We start from the raw sequence: 23,198 nt of genomic DNA, 5'->3' as shown, positions 1-23,198 counted from the left end.
TAATTAAGCTTTGTTGATATATCGTGTCTGCCATGATTACAAATAACGTTTGAGCTGTATTTCTCATTAGCTTATAGGAACACCTGCATGAGATGTTGCACAATCCAAAGATTATTTGTCTTAGCTAATGAAATTGAAACGAACACTATAAATGTCCTGACTTCCATACATTAATTGAGTTTGTGATTTCAGTTGGAGCAAGTGCGAAAAAATAACAACATGAGGAGTAATTCGAAATGATTTTAAAACATCCTGATTTATATTATAGAGACAGATTGACAGATTATAAGATTAACAGTCAGACGGACAGACGATAGACAAAAATCAAAACAGAATAACACCAACGAACTGACATAACTAAAACAACTGTTTTTTATTTACAGAATTGCTAGTTCTACTCCTGTCAACCATGTTGTTAACTGTCGTTATGGCTGCAAGTGCTAACAGTTCAAAAAATGGTTAGTTCAATTTTTTTTTGCTTAAACTTAATTAACTAATTTAAAAAATAAATAACTAAATAATCAATTTAAAAATAAATAAATACATAAATAAACAATTTTTAAAAAAATTGGCTAATAGATAAATAAGTAATTAAATATATGAAAGAATGAATCTTATATATAAAGGTCAATTCTGTATGTAAAAATAAGTTTATTTGTTGTTGACATACTTTGATGGATTTAAGTGTTACACTATTATCGTGCTCATAGTCTAAATTTATGAGTTAAAAAATTACTATTGAAAGTGTTGGGAAATAATTTTCATTTTTCAAACTGATAGTAATAATTGTCGGCATGTTCATTACACAATTTAAAAAAAAAAAACGAAAAATTCTAATTATGTCTGAAAATTATTTACATTTAGTCATTTAGCACTTACTTCCCTTTGATAAATTAGGAAAGCACAATTACTTCCCTTTATAAAACATTGCATTAGTGGAAAAGAATTTATTTTTATTACTTTGTTTTGGTGTTGGGAAAAAAATAATTACATAATTAGCGGGGATTGATCAAGTGCAAATGTTGTAGGTATTTTACGAATAAGCTTGGAGTATTATAATTGTTCATTTGGTTTGGTTTGGCACCTACGTTCGTTTAAGTGAGTGCAAAAAGACTATGAATAAGTTGGGGTACTATAGTCGATTATTAAGCTGAAACTGGCGATTCTGCCCAGGGCTAGACTATGAGCACTTTGCGTTTATGTTCGCGTTAGTATTTTCTTTGTGTTTAGGTTGAGTTTGCGTTAGTGGTTGCGTTTTGATTTGGTTCGTTTTTGTTCTTTCTTTTTTCGTTTTCGATTGTGTTTTTTTCTTTGGGTTTGTGTTTGTATTTGTGTTTGTGGTTGGTTTTGCGTATGGATTTGGTTTGTTTTCGTTTGCTTTTTCGTTTGTGTTTTTTTTCTTTGGGTTTGTGTTTGTGTTTGTGGTTGGTTTTGCGTTTGGATTTGGTTTGTTTTCGTTTGCTTTTCGTTTTTTTTTTCTTTGTGTTCGTATTGGTGTTTGTGGTTGTGGTTGGGTTTGTTGTTAGGTTTTTGTTTGCTTTTTTGTTTGTTTTTTCTTTGTGTTTGTATTGGTTTTTGTGGTTGGGTTTGTTGTTAGGTTTTTGGTTTCGTTTGTATTTGTAATTGTGTTAGCGTTATGTTTGCGTTTTGTTGTTTTGGTTTTGGTTGGTTGTGGTATGGGTGGGCAGTGCCGGGTTTATGATTATTACTAAACACACAGGTAATGGTCCTTAACTGAAAGGTTTTTCACAGAAGCCAGAGCAGGGCCTGGCCGGGACGCCTAGTAAATACATAAACATATAATTAAACAAATGCAATGTATTGTTGAATACTGAATTATGTGATATTTTTAAAAAAAACGTATTAATTACCTAGTTACATACTATTATAATGTTTTATATGTAGACCTTGTTATTTTATTACACAGTTGTAACATGTGGTCACCTAAGATTCTCAGATCGTTGGTCAAGATTTCTTGATGAAATCTTATACAACATAACCACACCGGTCTTCTCTCGAGTGTTGGAGCCGTTAGCTATGTCAAGCCCGCTCTTGAATGGTAGGCCTATAATGTAGCTAGTTTGTGTTAGGTATAGTGTACATAAACATAGGTAGACCAACCCACTCACCTAACAACGCACGCAAACAATACCGCATGCACAAACCAAATACTACACGGCAGCACTTCCGTACATACTTATCTTACAGCACTTGTTAATGTTATAAGGCTAAATTATATATATATATATATATATATATATATATATATATATATATATATATATATATATATATATATATATAATTTTTTATTTATACTTTTAGGTGCAACAACAAATGATCTAATTGATTTGATAGAATCAGTATTGAACAAAAAGATCATACCCGTGAACAAATTTACCGAAATTGCGAACAACGCGATAGATAAGCTGGTCGCAGGACTAACAGCAAGCCTTGACAAATCACTCAATGAGCTTATTGGGTTTATAAAGAAACTCTCTGTTGAAGCCATAACAAAAGCCATGAACACAACTTTGAAAGCGGCTCAATCCGTTACAAAGGATGTTGGCGAAAAAGCGAAGGAGGCACAGAAAAATATCGAAGAATCATTTGAGAAATATAAACCGTTTGGGTAAGAACAATTTTTGCTTTTAAAACAAAATGCAGACTAAACAACAACTAACAGATTAACGTATTCCTATGTAGGAAAATTGAGGATCTTTGTTGTACATAATATTTTGGTCACTTGTTTTCATGTATTTTCTCATACCCATTTAGCTTAAACCAAATGCTGGCAACGTACTCTTTGGTTAGTTAAGACGTCATATTTTTGTTGCCAATGCGTTTTATCTATCATATAAGCGGGGGCAGCGTGCTTCCTTGGTGAAACCTTATAAAAAGCAACTTAGTTTTCATCTTTGATGAAGAAAGTGATATTTTTTCTTATAAAAATCTGATTATTATTATTTGCCTATTCATACTTTCTTATCATATTACCATTTAGTTATACCAATACTTAGTAGACAGCGCATTTTATCCAACTAAGTTTCTACGTATTAGCGTATTTGAAAAAAGAACAATAAGAAAATATTTCATATATTGTTACACTTGGAATAATATGTATTTTGGCTTGTGCCAGGCGTACCTAGATCAAATAGAACACAAGCAACGAACAGAATATATTCTACTCACATGTCATTTTCACCACAAGAAATGACAAGAAATGACAAGAAATGACAAGAAATGACAAGAAATGACAAGTAATGACAAGAAATGACAAGAAATGACACTGTTTTGCCACCACACAAAATTTCTCCTCGTCCATAGCGTTCACACATTTGCTCTGCCTAGCACACCATTTTCAAGTGGAGGCCACTCTCTCTCTCTCTCACACACACACACACTCTCTATTCATTGTGCCTACACATAAACATGATAAAACCTTAATTGCCCAATGTCACATAATCTTTCATATTAGACTGGTAGAACAAAAGTGATAAATATTAATAATAGTAAAGTGAATAACATTGTTTAATTTTTTTTTTGGTAGGGGATGTCATTTAAAGAAAATCGACTCCGATACTAAATTCTGCTGTTTAAGTTTATATTTATCAACATTTCTACAAGATCTTATTTAACGTGCTCTGTCGTGCTTTTGTCTCCCGTCCGTCATCGATCGAAATTGGCAAGCGAAATTTCGACCACTTCTAACTTACCAATTTTTCTAAAACATTGCACGTTGGTCAAAACACAATGACAATACAAACTGACATCAAATTTGACTTAATTGGATGACTAGTTAATTTTTTATAAATTAATTAATTAAAATTTTCTAAAGTTGGTATGGTGTCCTACTACTAGTCTGCACTATTATATGCGCATTATCATGTTATTTGGTGAGTAATTGATTTTAGTAATGCAACTCTATTGTATTAACAATTTTAAATTATAAAAAAAAATGCATTCAAAATGCATAAAACGTTTTACTAACAAGCTCTTATGTAATAGCGTACTAAAAAGGAGAAAATAAATATTTTCTTTAAATATATAATAACTAGGCATGCTGCCCAGCTTCGCTTAGGCTTTCGAAAACATTGAGAATTTGAATGCTTAATTAATTCGCCCGAGGGTCGGTCTACGACCTCAAGAGTTATGAAGAGGTTCCTCCGTGGACATTTTTTTTCGATTTATAGCTCATATAAGGTACCGGTCAGTCGAGGTCAGTTTTGACCCCTTCATCGTAGACTTTTCGGCCAACCGGCCCCCGTGCTCTGCCGCCCCAAGGCAAGATCCTGCCAAATTTGAAGCGCCTGCGGCGCCGGGAAGTGCCTTATCGGACACCCGACAATCTAGATCTAGATCTAGAATCCTAATTGAATTTTTTTTTAAGTTTAGTCCGAGTAAAATTTAAAAAAAAACATTAACCAAGTTGACTTGGTGGGTCTCGAACCCGCACCACCTGCGTGGTTTATAGTACACTAACATCTCCGCTATTTAGGCACCTTATAAAATACAGAGAATGAAAGACGTATTTTAAAATCTTAACTTACGCGAATATGCCTATTCTTTCAAATTAATTTTTTTTATCCCAAATTAGCCAGTTCCAAACAAAGATTTTGTATAAATAAATGTTATGAGTTTAGGCCGGAAAAATTGTATTGTATACATTTCATAGTGTACGTAGATCTAAATCAAATTTGAATGAAATAGTTCATTTCTTTTTTATTCTAAATACGGCAGATGACGTCATTAGTAAGCAATAGTGTCGTCACAGTTTTATGTGTTCTTTTACACATCTATTAATGCTTTTCCGGTTGCATAAATAATACTGTTTCTCTATATTCGAATACGCCTTGATGTTTTATTTTTCTTCTTGAAATAAAATTGTGGTTATACATTTAAAACATCTAACATATTATTTTCAACAAAAGTCCGTATAAAGTTCTCCATATATCGCTGCCGTTTCTGACGTGATGTCCGGCGAAAATTTTTTGCGGACAGAGAGAGAGAGAGAGAGAGAGAGAGATGTGCGAACGTGGCCCATTATAGTATTAGATACACTATTGAAATAACTATAAAGAAAAAAAAATGTTTCGGGGGATTATTAACTGTAAAACATATACTCTTAAGAAACAGTGACCGGCAAATCCAGTTTTTCCTAGATGGGGGGGGGGGGGGGGAAGGGGCGCTTTTATAAGACTAAAATCGGAAGAATTTACACTAGATTGATGAGTAGATAAACGTTACCATTTATAAAACAACCAATTGCATTAAAACGTATTGTACGATTGTTTAACCGTAAAATACGTTAATGACTTTTATTAAGATGGTTCACTGGAAAGGGGGTGGGGGGGGCTTTATGGTAACTAAAATCGCAAAATTACAATGGATTTTGAGTAAACAAACTTTAGCACTTAGAACAGAAACTGATTGTACTAAAGTACATTGTACAATTTGTGTAACATTTTTTAATAAACTTTCTCGAATATTCTAATATGACACTACGGGGATGGCAACTCAGGATATAGACAATATTTTGTATCTATTTTTAATTACTTAAACTTTTTATAATAGAAAAGAATTTCGTAAAAAAAAAAAAGAATTGCACACCAAGTGAACGCCAAACAAAATGTGCATAATAGTGCGGAATATTATTAGAACTGACATTGTGCCCTAACCACCACGGACAAGATTGCAAAACTGCGTTTTTCCGATTTTTTTTTTTTACGATTACAAGACTTTCTCTATACTTCGTATATACGAGAAAGTAAAAATCATCTTACTGTAAACACCTGTCACGATGACGACATTGGGTCGGGGTACGCGAGTAGAAAACTATTATAGCTCGTACAATCTATTCCGAAAAAGTTGTTTAAAATAAGCTGATTTGAGAATATTTTAAAACGTAACTAATCCATTTATATTTGATTTTCAGGTGATGTGACCAAAAAAAATACATGTGGACATCCCTTAGGTATAATCAGCGGTGTCGATATTTTACACTTAGATTCAAAAATGATTTTTATGGTTTAAAACTAAACTTATATACAATAAAGATTTTGAATCAAAACAAAACCGTTCATTTTGTGTTTGACTTTAAACGCAATAATTTTAGTGGAAACCTGATAGTCCAGTGACATTTTTGTAAAAAATCAAATGTAGTTTTAAAAAAATACATTGTAAACAACGGGGGATGGCACCTCGGGATATAGACATTATTTTTAATCCATTTTTAATTACTTAAACTTTTAAAAATAGAATAGAATCTCGTAGAAAAAATATTGCGCACCAAGTAAACGCCAAAAAATCTGTGTATAATAGTGCGGAATATTATTAGTACTTTATAAATTCACATGCGTTTTTTTAGAAATTGGAAATAGTGTAAATTACTACTTTCGGTCAACGGAAATTACTTAAAATTTGACAGAAGGCAGAGACTTAGATCCTTTACTTACATGTTAAATTTAATTTATCTATCGGAAATAGTACTCAAGTTATAGGCTTTTGAAAAATTGAAAGTAGAAAAAGTACCACTTCTAGTTATCGGAAATCGCCTAAAAGTTGAAACAGATCTACAAGTTTGATATAATAATTAAGCCTATATATGAAAATTCATCAACCTAGCTGTAACGGTACTCAAGTTATCGTGTTTACAGACACACACAGAGACACACATCCACACACAAATACACACACACAGACATACGGACCAGATTACTTGTTTTTCCTACTCAGGGAGCTGCAAAACGTCGAAATTTGCTAAAATCTCGATTTTTTTTGCACGATTACAAGTCTTTCTCTATACTTGGTTTTTACGATAAAGTAAGAACTGATTAATTTGTTTTTAGAAACATAATTATTTATCTAATTTAGTAAAATTTTATGTCACTATACGTTGTCTTTGAGTCTTGACCTACGAGAAAAGTTTACAATCAATCAGTCTGGTAAAAGTGCTCGTAAGTTTACGCCCATGAGGAACACTCTATAGTTACTTAAATCCTTATGATTTTTAGATAAATCAGAAATAGCTAAAAATACTACCCGCAGTCACCGGAAATAACTCAAAATTCGACAAAACCAAGAGAATAAAATGTTTTACATATATGTGAAATTTTGTTTACTTAACTGAAGCAGTAATCAAGTTATTGGCTTTTGAGAAACAAGAAACGTATGTACTACTTCCGGTTACCAGAAATCGTTCAGAAGTTGATACATAACCACAAATTTGATAAAATACCATTATATGCATCTTCTTCAACATAACATAAATGGTACCCAAGTTATCGTGTTTACAGACACAGACCAACAGACACACAAACACAGACACACTTATATGTTAAATAATTTATAAATATAATTAATTTACACATTAAATAATTGTTAAATTGTTTATTTATTTATTAAGTCAAACGAATTCACTGATTTGGTTACTCTATATACCTTTTTCCAAATGTGTTCTTTTACTCCGCTGCATTGAACTAAACTAATTGAAAATAACGAAAAAATATTGTAAATAATGAACTAGAACTACAACTTATAAGATCGGGGGAACATTTTATTTATTTAGCCTTGAAGTTGACGAAATTTCCAATCCAATCCATGAAATGAGGAACAGACATGTAGATAGGAGGAAAAAAACTGTCAAAAATGCCCACGGGCAATGGCGCAGTACTGGCCAAACCCACAACGTAAAATCTTCCGTTTTTGAAGCAGCTCAGCGGTCCGCCCGAATCTCCCTTGAAAACGCCAGACTTCTCAGGGGCATCAATACACACGGTGTAATCATTATAGGGCGGGTCAAACATCCGGGTAATTACCATACACAAACTTTGGTTCATGATATCCACGCGAAGCTGCTGAAGTTTTGTTGGGAGATTTATTTCGTCCGGTGCGGAATCGTTTGTGGTCATTTGTCCGTAGCCGGTGACAAAACAGGGCGAGGAGTCCCAGATGTTGCCTTCAGGCAAGCAGACTGGTCGGATGGTGTCTGAGAACTCGATCGGTGTTTTAAGCTTTAGAAGACCAATATCATATTGTAAGGGATTGTCGTCGTATTTTACATGCAGAAGTTGTTCTGATACATTTCGATAAGGGGTTTTAAAATGTTTAAAATCTACCTCACCCAAAAACACGTATGTGTCTTCACCAGTCAAACAATGCCCTGCTGTCAAGATCCATTCTCGGTCAATGATAGACCCTCCACACATACCTCCCTTTGACCACACAAACACATGCCATGGCCAAGCGTTCCTAGGAGCGTCAACGCCGTTGATAATTAGCTGGGAAACGTTGTAGTTAGAAACACCGCAGTTGTTCTGGTGGAGAAGTTCTAGAACTAAAGGAACTGGTGCCTTGTAATACAACCAGTAGTAGTGCTGATACAGCAGTAGAGGTAACTGTAGGATAATTTCGAGACACATTTGAAAGTTTGTCGGGGATTCGGAGATGCAACAACTGTGGGTGAAAAAGAAGGTTTTATAGATTCGAGCTGCATACCCGTGCTCTACTACGGTGTGAAATTTAAATGGTATTTTTAGGAGAACATAAACATTGGCAAATAAAAACACCTCAAAGCTATATAATGTTGTTTTAATTTATAAAATAAATTTGAATTTCACATAAAAAAATGAGATAGGAGAAGCGAATAACAAAAAGGTAAATATCAAACCTCATCACAACTTGCATGACACCACGAACCACACACCGTACCAAGCCAAACCACATACCACCACCAATAACCGAAATACCTCGTCATGTACTTCGATTAACACGGATCCACACAAAAACACATCCCACCCCATACACTACATCTTAAAACACCCTACGATTCCACATTTCAATGTCTACCACATTGTACCCACACACCTCACCTTACTACGCCCGCCTTCCACATCAAAGAACTCATCCCATGCCATGCATACCACTGCCCACACAAACAGCACACACTACATCACACAACACATGGAGTAAAACAGTGTATATAGGAATAAAGTGAAGTGACATAGGGTGAAAGAGGTAAAAGTAAAGTAGAATGTAATAGACTTTAGTAGAATGTAATAGAATGTGGTAGAACATAGTAGAATTTAGTCAAACTGGTTAAAAAGAGTTGAATGTAATAAAATAAATTCAGCAAAGTATCTCGTTTTTTATGTAATTTGCTCTTCTTTTTGCTAATTTTCTTTGCTATTAAGGCAGTCAGAATCTCGATCACGGAGTTCCTGTACCGTCAATCAATGTTTGCCTTGCGATAATGAAACTTCATGTTATGACTTAGGCTTGGTGAAAACAAATAGAAAACTTCTATAACATTGATTGTATAAATATTTAATTTCTGAATTATTTTCAGGCTTAAGTGTTTATTTTTTATGATTATTTTTCGGTCGCGTTAATTATAAAAAAAAAAAAAACCAAAAAAAAAACCCACGATTTTTTAAAAATCCGTGTCAACAATAATGATCGAAGGATTCCATCTCGATAATGTCCATTAACCTGCACTAAGTACGAGTCTTCTAATCTAACTCTAAGTCTAATGATCTGGAAAATGATAGACTATATTTAGATAATTCTTTGTTTCCTTACAATATACAATGCCACAACCGTTAGATTGACAGTTTAAACGGATAAACTTCATTTACTAGCAAGATTATTTCATAATGTATGAATACCTTTAATTACTTTCTTAAGGTCGTTCTTAATTTTGAAATTTTGTGTTAGCCTATATTCGTGGCTCAAAAATTCTGCAACGTTATTATAGACTTGGCTTGTAGCGCACTTGTACGTTTTAGTGCAACACAATGGGAATTTCCTCAATTTTTTGTTTTCACAATGTTATATTTAACATGAATCCTATAATACTAATGAATGTGTCTTAAAGGAAGGGGGTGGGCAGAGGCGCATTTCTGTGTAGATGAGCGAAAAGAGCAAAGATAGGTGCCATATCTTAACATATATATATATATATATATATATATATATATATATATATATATATATATATATATATATATATATATATATATTATTTATAGTTTATATGCTCTGTGTTGCTTATAATCTGTACACATCACGACACATGTGTCAACCAGCTCGGTGGTTTCGCCTTTAGTCTGCTCAAAATGTTAATTAAAATTAATTTCCCCAGCCTCTCCTGTTGTTTTAAAAAAATTCTGATTCTATCGAAAAGCTGTCAACTCATTAATTCTACTCTCTGTACATAAGTGGATACATTATAAGTTTTAAGCGGAATTATTTTACAGAATATTAAATTAAATAAACATTTTAAAAAATATGTATGAATGCTTACGGAGTCGTAAGAAACAGATGTATTTGAATCTAATATATAAATCTCAATTATGTATGTTTGTAATAAGTTTGTCGTGGATACTTTGATGGATTTAAGTGTTAGATTATTATAGTGCTCATGGTCTACATTTATGAGTTAAAAAATTACTATTGAAAGTGTTGGGAAATAATTTTCATTTTTCAAACTGATAGTAATAATTGTCGGCATGTTCATTAAACACAATTTAAAAAAAAATATCATCTTTTACAAAAACTCTAATTATGTCTGAAAATTATTTATATTTAGTCCTTTAGCACTTACTTCCCATTGATAAATTATGAAAACACAATTACTTCCCTTTTTAAAACATTGCATTAGTGGAACAGAATTTACTTTTTATTACTTCGTTTTGGTGTTGGGAAAAAAATAATTAAATAATTAGCGGGGATTGATCAAGTGCAAATGTTGTAGGTATTTTACGGATAAGTTTGGAGTATTATAAATGTTTATTTGGTTTGGTTTGGCACCTACGTTCGTTTAAGTGAGTGCAAAAGACTATGAATAAGTTGGGGTACTATAGTCGTTTATTAAGCTGAATAAATTGAATAAATTAAATAAATTAAATAAATTTAAAAAATTGAATAAATTGAATAAATTTAATAAATTAAATAAATTGAATAAATTGAATAAATTGAATAAATTAAATAAATTGAATAAATTGAATAAATTGAATAAATTGAATAAATTGAATAAATTGAATAAATTGAATAAATTGAATAAATTGAATAAATTGAATACATTGAATACATTGAATACATTGAATAAATTGAATAAATTGAATAAATTGAATAAATTGAATAAATTGAATAAATTGAATAAATTGAATAAATTGAATAAATTGAATAAATTGAATAAATTGAATAAATTGAATAAATTGAATAAATTGAATAAATTGAATAAATTGAATAAATTGAATAAATTGAATAAATTGAATAAATTGAATAAATTGAATAAATTGAATAAATTGAATAAATTGAATAAATTGAATAAATCGAATAAATTGAATAAATTGAATAAATTGAATATGCTGCTTATATACTTTACACTAAACACATTAAAAAATGAGGGGCCCACAGCCGACCATAATCAATTTTTTTAGTTAAAAAACTTAATTTTCTCTTTCATTTTTGACTTGACGGTTGTTTTGTTAAAAGAGTACTGTAGCTGCGGTTGGATTATCTGTATTCTATAGACACGATCGCACGCTCTTGTATAATTTTGTATAATATTTCTTTTTTCCTTTTGTTTTTAAACCATTATTTTATTTCACTATACGTTGTCTTCGAGTCATGACCTACGAAAACGTTTTGAAATTAATCAGTCTGGTAAAAGTGCTCGCAAGTTTACGCCCATGATGAACACTCGGTAGTTGCTTAAATCCTTATGATTTTTAGATAAATCAGAAATAGCTTAAAATACTACTCCCAGTCACTGGAAATCACTCAAAATTCGACAGAACCCAAAGAATAAAATATTTTACATATATGTGAAATTTCGTGTACTTAACTGAAGCATTAATCAAGTTATTGGCTTTTGAGATACAAGAAGTGTATGTACTACTTCCGGTTACCAGAAATCGTCCAGAAGTTGATACATAACCACAAAATTGATATAATACATATATATGCAATTTCGTCAACACAACATAAACGGTACTCAAGTTATCGTGTTTACAGACACACAGACACAGAAAAACAGACACACAAAAACACAGACACACACATATATGTTAATTAATTTATAAATATAATTAATTGACACATTAAATAATTGTTAAAATGTTTCTGTATTTATTAAGTCAAACGAATTAACTGATTTGGTTACTCTATATATCTTTTTCCAAATGTGTTCCTTTACTCCACTGCATTTAACTGAACTAATTGAAAATAACGAAAAATAATGAACTACATCTACAACTTATAAGACCGGGGGAACATTTTATTTATTTAGCCTTGAAGTTGACGAAATTTCCAATCCAATCCATGAAATGAGGAACGGACATGTAGATCGGAGGAAAAAAACTTTCATAAATGCCTACGGGCAAGGGCGCAGAACGGGCCAAACCCACAACGTAAAATCTTCCGTTTTTGAAGCAGCTCAGTGGTCCGCCAGAGTCCCCCGAGTAAACGCCAGACTTCTGAGGGGTATCGATACACACAGTGTTATGGCTATATGGCGGGTCAAACATCCGGGTAATTACCTTACACAAACTTTGGTTCATGATATCCACGCGAAGCTGCTGAAGTTTTGTTGGGTACTTCATTTCGTCCGGCGCGGAATCGTTTGTGGTCATTCGTCCGTAGCCAGTGACAAAACAGGGCGAGGCGTCCCAGATGTTGCCTTCTGGCAAGCAGACTGGTCGGATGGTGTCTGAGAACTCGATCGGTGTTTTAAGCTTTAGAAGACCAATATCATATTCTGAGGGATTGTCGTCGTATTTTGCATGCAGAAGTTGTTTTGATACATTTCGATAGGGGGTTTTAAAATGTTTAAAATCTACCTCACCCAAAAACACGTATGTGTCTTCACCAGTCAAACAATGCCCTGCTGTCAAGATCCATTCTCGGTCAATGATAGACCCTCCGCACATAGTTCCCTTTGACCACACAAACACCTGCCATGGCCAAGCGTTCCTAGGAGCGTCAACGCCGTTGATAATTAGCTGGGAAACGTTGTAGTTAGAAACACCGCAGTTGTTCTGGTGGAGAAGTTCTAGAACTAAAGGAACTGGTGCCTTGTAATACAACCAGTAGTAGTGCTGATACAGCAGTAGAGGTAACTGTAGGATAATTTCGAGACACATTTGAAAGTTTGTCGGGGATTCGGAGATGCAACAACTGTGGGTGAAAAAGAAGGTTTTATAGATTCGAGCTGCATACCCGTGCTTTACTACGGTGTGAAATTTAAATGGTATCTTTAGGAGAACATAAACATTTGCAAAAAAAACACCCCAAAGCTATATAATTTTGTTTTCATTTATAAAATAAATTTGAATTTCACATAAAAAAATGAGATAGGAGAAGCGAATAACAAAAGGGTAAATATCAAACCTCATCACAACTTGCATGACACCACGAACCACACACCGTACCAAGCCAAACCACATACCACCAGCAATAACCGAAATACCTCGCCATGTACCTCGATTAACACCGATCCACACAAAAACACATCCCACCCCATACACTACATCTTAAAACACCCTACGATTCCACATTTAATTGTCTACCACATTGTACCCACACACCTCACCTTACTACGCCCGCCCTCCACATCCAAGAACTCATCCCATGCCATGCATACCACTGCCCACACAAACAGCACACACTACATCACACAACACATGGAGTAAAACAGTGTATATAGGAATAAAGTGCAGTGACATAGGGTGAAAGAGGTAAAAGTAAAGTAGAATGTAATAGACTTTAGTAAAATGTAATAGAATGTGGTAGAACATAGTAGAATTTAGTCGAACTGGTTAAAAATAGTTGAATGTAATAAAATAAATTCAGCAAAGTATCTCGTTTTTTATGTAATTTGCTCTTATTTTTACTAGTTTTCTCTGCTATTAAGGCAGTCAGAATCTCGATCAGGAGTTCCTGTACCGTCAATCAATGTTTGCCTTGCGATAATAAAACTTCATGTTATGACTTAGGCTTGGTGAAAACAAATAGAAAACTTTTATAACATTGATTGTATAAATATTTAATTTCTGAATTATTTTCAGGCTTAAGTGTTTATTTTTTATGATTATTTTTCGGTCGCGTTAATTATTAAAAAAACAACAAAAAAAAACACGATTTTTTAAAAAATCCGTGTCAACAATAATGATGGAAGGATTCCATCTCGGTAATGTCCATTAACCTGCACTAAGTAAGAGTCTTCTAATCTAACTCTAAGTCTAATGATCTGGAAAATGATAGACTATATTTAGATAATTCTTTGTTTCCTTACAATATACAATGCCACAACCGTTAGATTGACAGTTTAAACGGATAAACTACATTTACTAGCAAGATTATTTCATAATGTATGAATACCTTTAATTACTTTCTTAAGGTCGTTCTTAATTTTGAAATTTTGTGTTAGCCTATATTCGTGGCTCAAAAATTCTGCAACGTTATTATAGACTTGGCTTGTAGCGCACTTGTACGTTTTAGTGCAACAATGGGAATTTCCTTAATTTTTTGTTTTCACAATGTTATATTTAACATGAATCCTATAATACTAATGAATGTGTCTTAAAGGAAGGGGGTGGGCAGAGGCGCATTTCTGTGTAGGGGGAGCGAAAAGAGCAAAGATAGGTGCCATATCTTAACATATATATATGTATATATATATATATATATATATATATATATATATATATATATATATATATATATAGTTTATATGCTCTGTGTTGCTTATAATCTGTACACATCACGACACATTTGTCAACCAGCTCGGTGGTTTCGTCTTTAGTCTGCTCAAAATGTTAATTAAAATTAATTTCCCCAGCCTCTCCTGTTGTTTTAAAAAAATTCTGATTCTATCGAAAAGCTGTCAACTCATTAATTCTACTCTCTGTACATAAGTGGATACATTATAAGTTTTAAGCGGAATTATTTTACAGAATATTAAAACAAATAAACATTTTTAAAAATATGTATGAATGCTTACGGAGTCGTAAGAAACAGATGTATTTGAATCTAATATATAAAGCTCAATTATGTATGTTTGTAATAAGTTTGTCGTGGATACTTTGATGGATTTAAGTGTTAGATTATTATAGTGCTCATGGTCTACATTTATGAGTTAAAAAATTACTATTGAAAGTGTTGGGAAATAATTTTCATTTTTCAAACTGATAGTAATAATTGTCGGCATGTTCATTAAACACAATTTGAAAAAAATATCAACTTTTACAATAACTCTAATTATGTCTGAAAATTATTTATATTTAGTCCTTTAGCACTTACTTCCCTTTGATAAATTAGGAAAACACAATTACTTCCCTTTTTAAATCATTGCATTAATGGAAAAGAATTTACTTTTTATTACTTTGTTTTGGTGATGGGAAAAAAATAATTAAATAATTAGCGGGGATTGATCAAGTGCTAATGTTGTAGGTATTTTACGGATAAGCTTGGAGTATTATAATTGTTTATTTGGTTTGGTTTGGCACCTACGTTCGTTTAAGTGAGTGCAAAAGACTATGAATAAGTTGGGGTACTATAGTCGTTTATTAAGCTGAATAAATTGAATAAATTGAATAAATTAAATGAATTAAATAAATTGAATAAATTAAATAAATTGAATAAATTGAATAAATTGAATAAATTGAATAAATTGAATAAATTGAATAAATTGAATAAATTGAATAAATTGAATAAATTGAATAAATTGAATAAATTGAATAAATTGAATACATTGAATACATTGAATAAATTGAATAAATTGAATAAATTGAATAAATTGAATAAATTGAATAAATTGAATAAATTGAATAAATCGAATAAATTGAATAAATTGAATATGCTGCTTATATACTTTACACTAAACAAATTAAAAAATCAGGGGCCCACAGTTGACCATAATCAATTTTTTTTTTGTTAAAAAACTTAATTTTCTCTTTCATTTTTGACTTGATGTTTGTTTTGTTAAAAGAGTACTGTAGCTGCGGTTGGATTATCTTTATTCTATAGACACCATCGCACGCTCTTGTTTAACTTTGTATAATTTTTCTTTTTCCTTTTTGTTTTTAAACCATTATTTTATTTCACTATACGTTGTCTTCGAGTCTTGACCTACGAAAAAGTTTTGAAATTAATCAGTCTGGTAAAAGTGCTGGCAAGTTTACGCCCATGATGAACACTCTGTAGTTGCTTAAATCCTTATGATTTTCAGATAAATCAGAAATAGCTTAAAATACTATTCCCAGTCACCGGAAATCACTCAAAATTCGACAGAACCCAGAGAATAAAATATTTTACATATATGTGAAATTTCGTGTACTTAACTGAAGCAGTAATCAAGTTATAGGCTTTTGAGAAACAAGAAGTGTATGTACTACTTCCGGTTACCAGAAATCGTTCAGAAGTTGATACATAACCAAAAAATTGATATAATACCTATATATGCAATTTCGTCAACACAACATAAACGGTACTCAAGTTATCGTTTTTACAGACACACAGACACAGAAAAACAGAAAAACAAAAACACAGACACACACATATATGTTAATTAATTTATAAATATAATTAATTGACACATTAAATAATTGTTAAAATGTTTCTGTATTTATTAAGTCAAACGAATTCACTGATTTGGTTACTCTATATATCTTTTTCCAAATGTGTTCCTTTACTCCACTGCATTTAACTGAACTAATTGAAAATAACGAAAAATAATGAACTACATCTACAACTTATAAGACCGGGGGAACATTTTATTTATTTAGCCTTGAAGTTGACGAAATTTCCAATCCAATCCATGAAATGAGGAACAGACATGTAGACAGGAGGAAAAAAACTGTCAAAAATGCCCAAGGGCAATGGCGCAGTACTGGCCAAACCCACAACGTAAAATCTTCCGTTTTTGAAGCAGCTCAGCGGTCCGCCCGAATCTCCCTTGAAAACGCCAGAATTCTCAGAGGCATCGATACACACGGTGTAATCATTATAGGGCGGGTCAAACATCCGGGTAATTACCTTGCACAAACTTTGGTTCATGATATCCACGCGAAGTTGCTGAAGTTTTGTTGGGAAATTCATTTCTTCCGGCGCGGAATCGTTTGTGGTCATTCGTCCGTAGCCGGTGACAAAACAGGGCGAGGCGTCCCAGATGTTGCCTTCAGGCAAGCAGACTGGTCGGATGGTGTCTGAGAACTCGATCGGTGTTTTAAGCTTTAGAAGACCAATATCATATTCTGAGTGTTTGTCGTCGTATTTTGCATGCAGAAGTTGTTCTGATACATTTCGATAAGGGGTTTTAAAATGTTTAAAATCTACCTCACCCAAAAACACGTATGTGTCTTTACCAGTCAAACAATGCCCTGCTGTCAAGATCCATTCTCGGTCAATGATAGACCCTCCACACATACCTCCCTTTGACCACACAAACACATGCCATGGCCATGCGTTCCTAGGAGCGTCAACGCCGTTGATAATTAGCTGGGAAACGTTGTAGTTAGAAACACCGCAGTTGTTCTGGTGGAGAAGTTCTAGAACTAAAGGAACTGGTGCCTTGTAATACAACCAGTAGTAGTGCTGATACAACAGGAGAGGCAGCTGTAGGATAATTTCGAGACACATTTGAAAGTTTGTGGGGGATTCGGAGATGCAACAACTGTGGGTGAATAAAAGTTTTTTTTTATTCGAGCTGCATACCCGTGCTTTACTACGGTGTGAAATTTAAATGGTATCTTTAGGAAAACATAAATATTGGCAAAAAACAACAACTCAAAGCTATCTAATTTTGTTTTCATTTATAAAATAAATTTGAATTTCACATAAAAAATGAGATAGGAGAAGCGAATAACAAAAAGGTAAACATCAAACCTCATCACAAGTTGCATGACACCACGAACCACACACCGTACCAAGCCAAACCACATACCACCACCCATAACCGAAATACCTCGCCATGTACTTCGCTTAGCAACGATCCACACCAAAACACATCCAACCCCATACACTACATCTCAAAACACCCTACGATTCCACATTTCAATGTCTACCACATAGTACCCACATACCTCACCTTACTACACTCGCCCTCAATATCCAAGAACTCATCCCACGCCATGCATACCAGTGCCCACACAAACACCACACATTACATCACACAACACATGGATTAAAACAGTGTATATAGGAATAAAGTAAAGTGACGTAGAGTGGAAGAGGTAAAAGTAAAGTAGAATGTAATAGACTTTAGTAGAACGTAATAGAATGTGATAGAACATAGTAGAATTTAGTCGAACTAGTTAAAATAGAGTTGAATGTAATAAAATAAATTCAGCAAAGTATCTCGTTTTTTTATGTAATTTGCTCTAATTTTTGCTAATTTTCTATAGGCCTAATGGACACCAGCGAGAAAAGTCTCAAAGGTATTTGAGAGGTCTATAAATTCATTTAAAAATCTTGCACGGCGTAGTTACAATTAATATGGTTATAAAATCCTGTCTGTCTGGTTTTTTTCGGACTTTACTAAAGATTGGATGTATTTGATGTTTTTAATATTTTTGGTAACTACATAAAATTTTTTTAAAAAAAAAAGCAAAAACAATTTGGTTTTCACGTGTAATGGCGACATAAACAATGGCATCCTGCTATTCGATAGGCCGCCATAAATTTTACTGTACACATTGTAAGCTAAAAATAGAAAAACTAGGTCATGGGGTTTACATTTGCATTGTTATTTAAAAACTTGATCTGCAAAGTTTTGTAAACAAAATAACTATAAAGTGGGGCTGTCAGAAATCGATCACGGAGTTCCTTTACAGCCAATCAATGTTTGTCTTACGAAAGTGAAACATCGGGGGGTTATAACTTAGGCTTGATGAAAATAAATAGAAATGTAGCCTTAAACTCAACAAATTATTTTCAAGTTCTCTGGATCTGCAACTTGTATAGCATTCATTCTAAAAATATTAAGTTTTTGAATTAATTTTAGGCTTAAGTTTTTAATAAAATTTTATATTTTATTTTTTTTATGGTCCTAAATTTAAAAAAGCACATTTTAATTCCATGTCAACAACATTACGGAAGGAATCTCGTCAACTTGCTGGTGTCCATTTATACCACTGGAAGTCAACATGGCCGACTTAAGTCTCGTTTTCCATTTCCAGGTGGCGTCGAGAGAACCTATTACATTTGTCACTTTAAAATATTCTGTTTAGTTATTGAAAATATTAAATTAAAAACAACACATAATCTAATCTGGAGAAGGAAAAACAGAAAAAAAAACAGACAGTAGAGCTTTTATAATCACATGTGTTTTAGCAACACTGAACACGATTTTAAAAAACGATTGACAGTTTAAAGAGATAAACTACATTTACTAGCTAGATTACTTCACAATCTATGATTACCTTTAATTAGTTTCTTAAGGTCGTTCTGAAGTTTTGTGTTAGTCTATATCCGGGGCTAAAAAATTCTGCAACGTTATTATAGACTTGGCTTGTAGCGCACTTGTACGTTTTAGTGCAACACAATGGGAATTTCCTCAATTTTTTGTTTTCACAATGTTATATTTAACATGAATCCTATAATACTAATGAATGTGTCTTAAAGGAAGGGGGTGGGCAGAGGCGCATTTCTGTGTAGGGGGAGCAAAAAGAGCAAAGATAGGTCGTGGATACTTTGATGGATTTAAGTGTTAGATTATTATAGTGCTCATGGTCTAAATTTATGAGTGAAAAAATTACTATTGAAAAACTTTAAAACAATTTTCATTTTATATAATTAGAATAATAATTGTCAATTATGAGCATTACATAAAATTTTTAAAAAGTGTATCAACGTTTATAAAATTTCTAAAAATTGTGTCTAAAATGTATTGACTACACAGTTACTTCCCTTTAAAAAATCATTAAATCGGGGGAAGAAAGAATTTACTTTTTATTACTTGGGACGGAGTGGTCAAGCGGTAGAGAGCTGGACTGCTAACCCGAAAGTCTCGAGTTCGAATCGGGGTTCAAGTCAGTAGACCGTCCCTGAGTCCACCCAACTCTGATGGGTACCTAACCTACGCTAGGGAAAGTAAAGGCGGCTGGGCATAGTGCTGACAACACTATCTTTTCATATGCCGAGGTCACAGAAACAAGTGAACTCTACTTGACTTGCCCCATAGACCGTCAGGTTTGAAAGGGAAACTTTTTTTATTACTTTGTTTTGGTGTTAAGAAAAAAAATAATTACATAATTAGCGGGGATTGATTAAGTGCAATGTCGTTGGTATTTTTAATACTGCCTTTTATTTATTCTATACAATGAACATACTGTTCACTAATCATTTTTTTAAATCAATAACATTTAATATGCCAGGTCCTACAAATCCTATATGTTTATTTCTTTCCATTTACGGATAAGCTTGGAGTATTATAATTTTGTTCACTAAATTGAAACAGGCGCGTTCGCCGGCGTCCCTGCAGGTTCGATTTGGCGCCCTGGTCTATCATGTGAGCGCTATGCTGCATAATTTTGTTTTAAACAGTGCGATAGACTATGGATAAGAAAGGTTACTATTATCTTTAAGTGAATCAAAATCCGGGCGTCCTCCGGCACCCCGACAGGGTGCTATTTGGCGCCCCGGGCCTTCCCCTGTACGCTATGGTACCTACGTTCGCGGAAGAGAGTTCAAAAGACTATGAATAAGTTGGGTACTATAGTCGTTTACTAAGTTGAATCAGGCGGTTACGCCGCACGTCGTCGTTGTGCGATTTGGCGTCCCCGGCTAGACTGTGGACACTTTGAGTTTAGCTTTGCGTTTGTGTTTTCTTTGTGTTTGAATTTGGGTTGCGTTTGTGGTTTTGTTTGCGTTTGGATTTGGGTTTGGGTTTGTTTTCGTTTGCTTTTTTTCTTTGCGTTTGTGTTTTCTTTGCGTTTGTGTTATGTTTGCGTTGTTTTTTTTTTGTGTGTGTTTTGGTTTTGTTTGGTTGTGGTTGGGTTTGTGTTTGGATTTGTTTTCGTTTGCTTTTTTGTTTGCGTTAGTGTTTGTGTTTTCTTTGTGTTTGTGGTTGGGTTTGTCTTTGCGTTTGTTTTTGTGTTTTCGTTTGTGTTTGTTTTGTGTTAGTGTTATGTTTGCGTTTTTTGTGTGTTTTGGTTGGTTGTGGTTAGGGTGGGCAATGCCTGATAAATGCTGATTACTAAACACACAAGTTATGGTCCTATACAGATACGTTTTTCAGAGATGCCAGTGCAGGGTCTGGCCGGGACGGCTAGTATTAGATAAAATAGCATCTATGAGAATGAAAATCAAATTATGAGCTCATCCGCATGTAAAGATTACACTCCATAAGAACCAATCAGTGAAACAGAACGTAAGGAAAATTGCTGACAGATAATTAACCTTGTATTTTCATTGTCAGCGGTAAACCATTAGGGGAGGTTACAGTTTGACAGGTCGTCTATCAGAAGGTTGTTAAAAAAACTTTACAGGAGCCCCAACACGTCAGGCGGGGGCTTTTTGCTCTCTGAAAGTGTGTCATGTTTTTTTTACTAATGGGTTGAAATCGAAACCAGAAACATAAGTAAATCAAATGGCCGTACATCTCTTCTATTATTTCTTTTGTTATCTATGTAATACAGTTCTGTTGCTACATATGTATTTTCCACATGTTTATGTATTTTTTTCGTTATTTGATGGCTGCATTTAATACATGTAATGTGTATTCAAATATATTTTTTAGACACAGAAAAACTGTTGATCAGATGTATTGACAAATTTAAATTGCAAACCCATATTATAATACAGTTTCTACATATCGAAGTATGGGAACTAAAATATAAATCCGTGTCTACTATTGTTACAAAAAATTGAATAAATTGAATAAATTGAATAAATTGAATAAATTGAATAAATTGAATAAATTGAATAAATTGAATAAATTGAATAAATTGAATAAATTGAATAAATTGAATAAATTGAATAAATTGAATAAATTGAATAAATTGAATAAATTGAATAAACTGAATAAATTGAATAAATTGAATAAATTGAATATGCTTCTTATATACTTAACAATGAACAATAAAAAAATTTGGGGCCCACAGCCGACCATAATTTTTTAGTTACAAAACTCAATTTTCTCTTTCATTTTCGACTTGATTGTTGTTTTGTTAAAAGAATACTGTAGCTGCGGTTGGATTATCATTATTCTATAGACACCATCGCACGCTCTTGTATAATTTTGTATAATTATTCTTTTTCCCTTTTGTTTTTTAAACCATTAATTTTATGCCACTATACGTTGTCTTCGAGTCTTGACCTACGAGAAAAGTTTGAAATTAATCAGTCTGGTAAAAGTGCTCGTAAGTTTACGCCCAAAACGAACACTCTATAGTTACTTAAAACCTTATGATTTTTTGATAAATCAGAAATAGCTAAAAATACTACTCCCAGTCACCGGAAATCACTCAAAATTCGACAGAACCGAGATAATAAATATTTTTACTTATATATGAAATTTCGTGTACTTAACTGAAGCAGTAATCAAGGTATTGGATTTTGAGAAACAAGAAGTGTATGTACTACTTCCGGTTACCAGAAATCGTTCAGAAGATGATACATAACCACGAAATTTGATATAATACCTATAAAGACTACTAAAACTTAAGTTTGTTTACATGTTTAAATATTTATTTGTTTGTTTGTCTGATTTGGTACTGTAAGGAAACTGCTTTATATGGGGGGGGGGGGGGGGGGGGGGCTGTAAAGTAAGTAGGTAGAGAATAAATTTTTGATTGCAGACAGACTGTTTTTCATACATTTATTTAAATACGCTAATTAATTTATTGATTTATTCATAGGTAGATTAACCACATTAATTTTAAAGTTTTAGAACAATGGCTTAAATTTGACTGAATAGTGACGTTTGATAACTCACTTTTTTTTATTTGTTATTGGGGAGAACCTGCATTATGTGTAGAGCTGTAAAATAGGATTTTGGGTATTAAATATTGTTCTTTCTTAAACACACTGTTAATTACAAACTAATTTAAACTCGTTAATTAATTTATTGATATATTCATTGGTAGATTAACCACATTAATTATAAAAGTTTAGAACAAAGACTTTAGTAATAGTAAAAAGATTTTTTTTACAACAATGTTTTCAATTATTTTTTCTTAAGGCCTGTATGTGAATGA

At 32.8% G+C, this 23,198-nt stretch overlaps 4 protein-coding genes across 5 annotated transcripts in view; 1 reads left to right on the top strand and 3 right to left on the bottom strand.

Annotated features, from left to right (window-relative positions):
* LOC131942894 (inverted formin-2) overlaps nucleotides 1-23,198 on the bottom strand; it is a 60,963-nt gene that overhangs the window by 29,054 nt on the left and 8,711 nt on the right. The gene's annotated exons all lie outside the window — the stretch shown is intronic.
* Nucleotides 120-6,074, top strand: LOC131942892 (uncharacterized). Its single transcript, XM_059302858.1, has 5 exons — nucleotides 120-226; nucleotides 384-458; nucleotides 1,928-2,059; nucleotides 2,326-2,632; nucleotides 5,936-6,074. The coding sequence occupies exons 1-5, from the start codon at nucleotides 220-222 to the stop codon at nucleotides 5,937-5,939; spliced, it is 525 nt and encodes a 174-aa protein (XP_059158841.1). The 5' UTR covers nucleotides 120-219; the 3' UTR covers nucleotides 5,940-6,074.
* On the bottom strand, nucleotides 7,401-9,754 carry LOC131942889 (chymotrypsinogen B-like). The gene is made up of 2 exons (XM_059302855.1): nucleotides 9,666-9,754; nucleotides 7,401-8,454 (listed from the first exon to the last, which is right to left on the bottom strand). Exon 2 carries the CDS (start codon nucleotides 8,418-8,420, stop codon nucleotides 7,560-7,562), a length of 861 nt encoding a protein of 286 aa, XP_059158838.1. The 5' UTR covers nucleotides 8,421-8,454; nucleotides 9,666-9,754; the 3' UTR covers nucleotides 7,401-7,559.
* LOC131942890 (chymotrypsinogen B-like) lies at nucleotides 12,167-19,535 on the bottom strand. 2 transcript variants are annotated; one of them, XM_059302857.1, is made up of 2 exons: nucleotides 19,422-19,535; nucleotides 12,167-13,179 (listed from the first exon to the last, which is right to left on the bottom strand). In XM_059302857.1, exon 2 carries the CDS (start codon nucleotides 13,143-13,145, stop codon nucleotides 12,285-12,287), a length of 861 nt encoding a protein of 286 aa, XP_059158840.1. In that variant the 5' UTR covers nucleotides 13,146-13,179; nucleotides 19,422-19,535; the 3' UTR covers nucleotides 12,167-12,284. The 2 variants fall into 2 exon arrangements, with proteins under 2 accessions (XP_059158840.1, XP_059158839.1); XM_059302856.1 differs by lacking the exon at nucleotides 19,422-19,535 and adding an exon at nucleotides 14,383-14,471.

Source organism: Physella acuta, unplaced genomic scaffold (assembly GCF_028476545.2).
Source record: "Physella acuta isolate Inbredline_101_S28 unplaced genomic scaffold, ASM2847654v3 ptg000431l, whole genome shotgun sequence".
Taxonomy (NCBI): Eukaryota; Metazoa; Mollusca; class Gastropoda; family Physidae; genus Physella; species Physella acuta.
This window is presented reverse-complemented; position numbering and strand designations above follow the sequence as displayed.

Bases quoted from the DNA above. Each gene is read 5' to 3' on its own strand.
- LOC131942890 (XM_059302857.1), bottom strand. From the start codon at position 13,145: ATGTGTCTCGAAATTATCCTACAGTTACCTCTACTGCTGTATCAGCAC.
- LOC131942892 (XM_059302858.1), top strand. The intron at 459-1,927 runs GTTAGTTCAATT...TTTATTACACAG, and splicing joins TGCTAACAGTTCAAAAAATG to TTGTAACATGTGGTCACCTA. The intron at 2,060-2,325 runs GTAGGCCTATAA...TTATACTTTTAG, and splicing joins GTCAAGCCCGCTCTTGAATG to GTGCAACAACAAATGATCTA.
- LOC131942889 (XM_059302855.1), bottom strand. From the start codon at position 8,420: ATGTGTCTCGAAATTATCCTACAGTTACCTCTACTGCTGTATCAGCAC.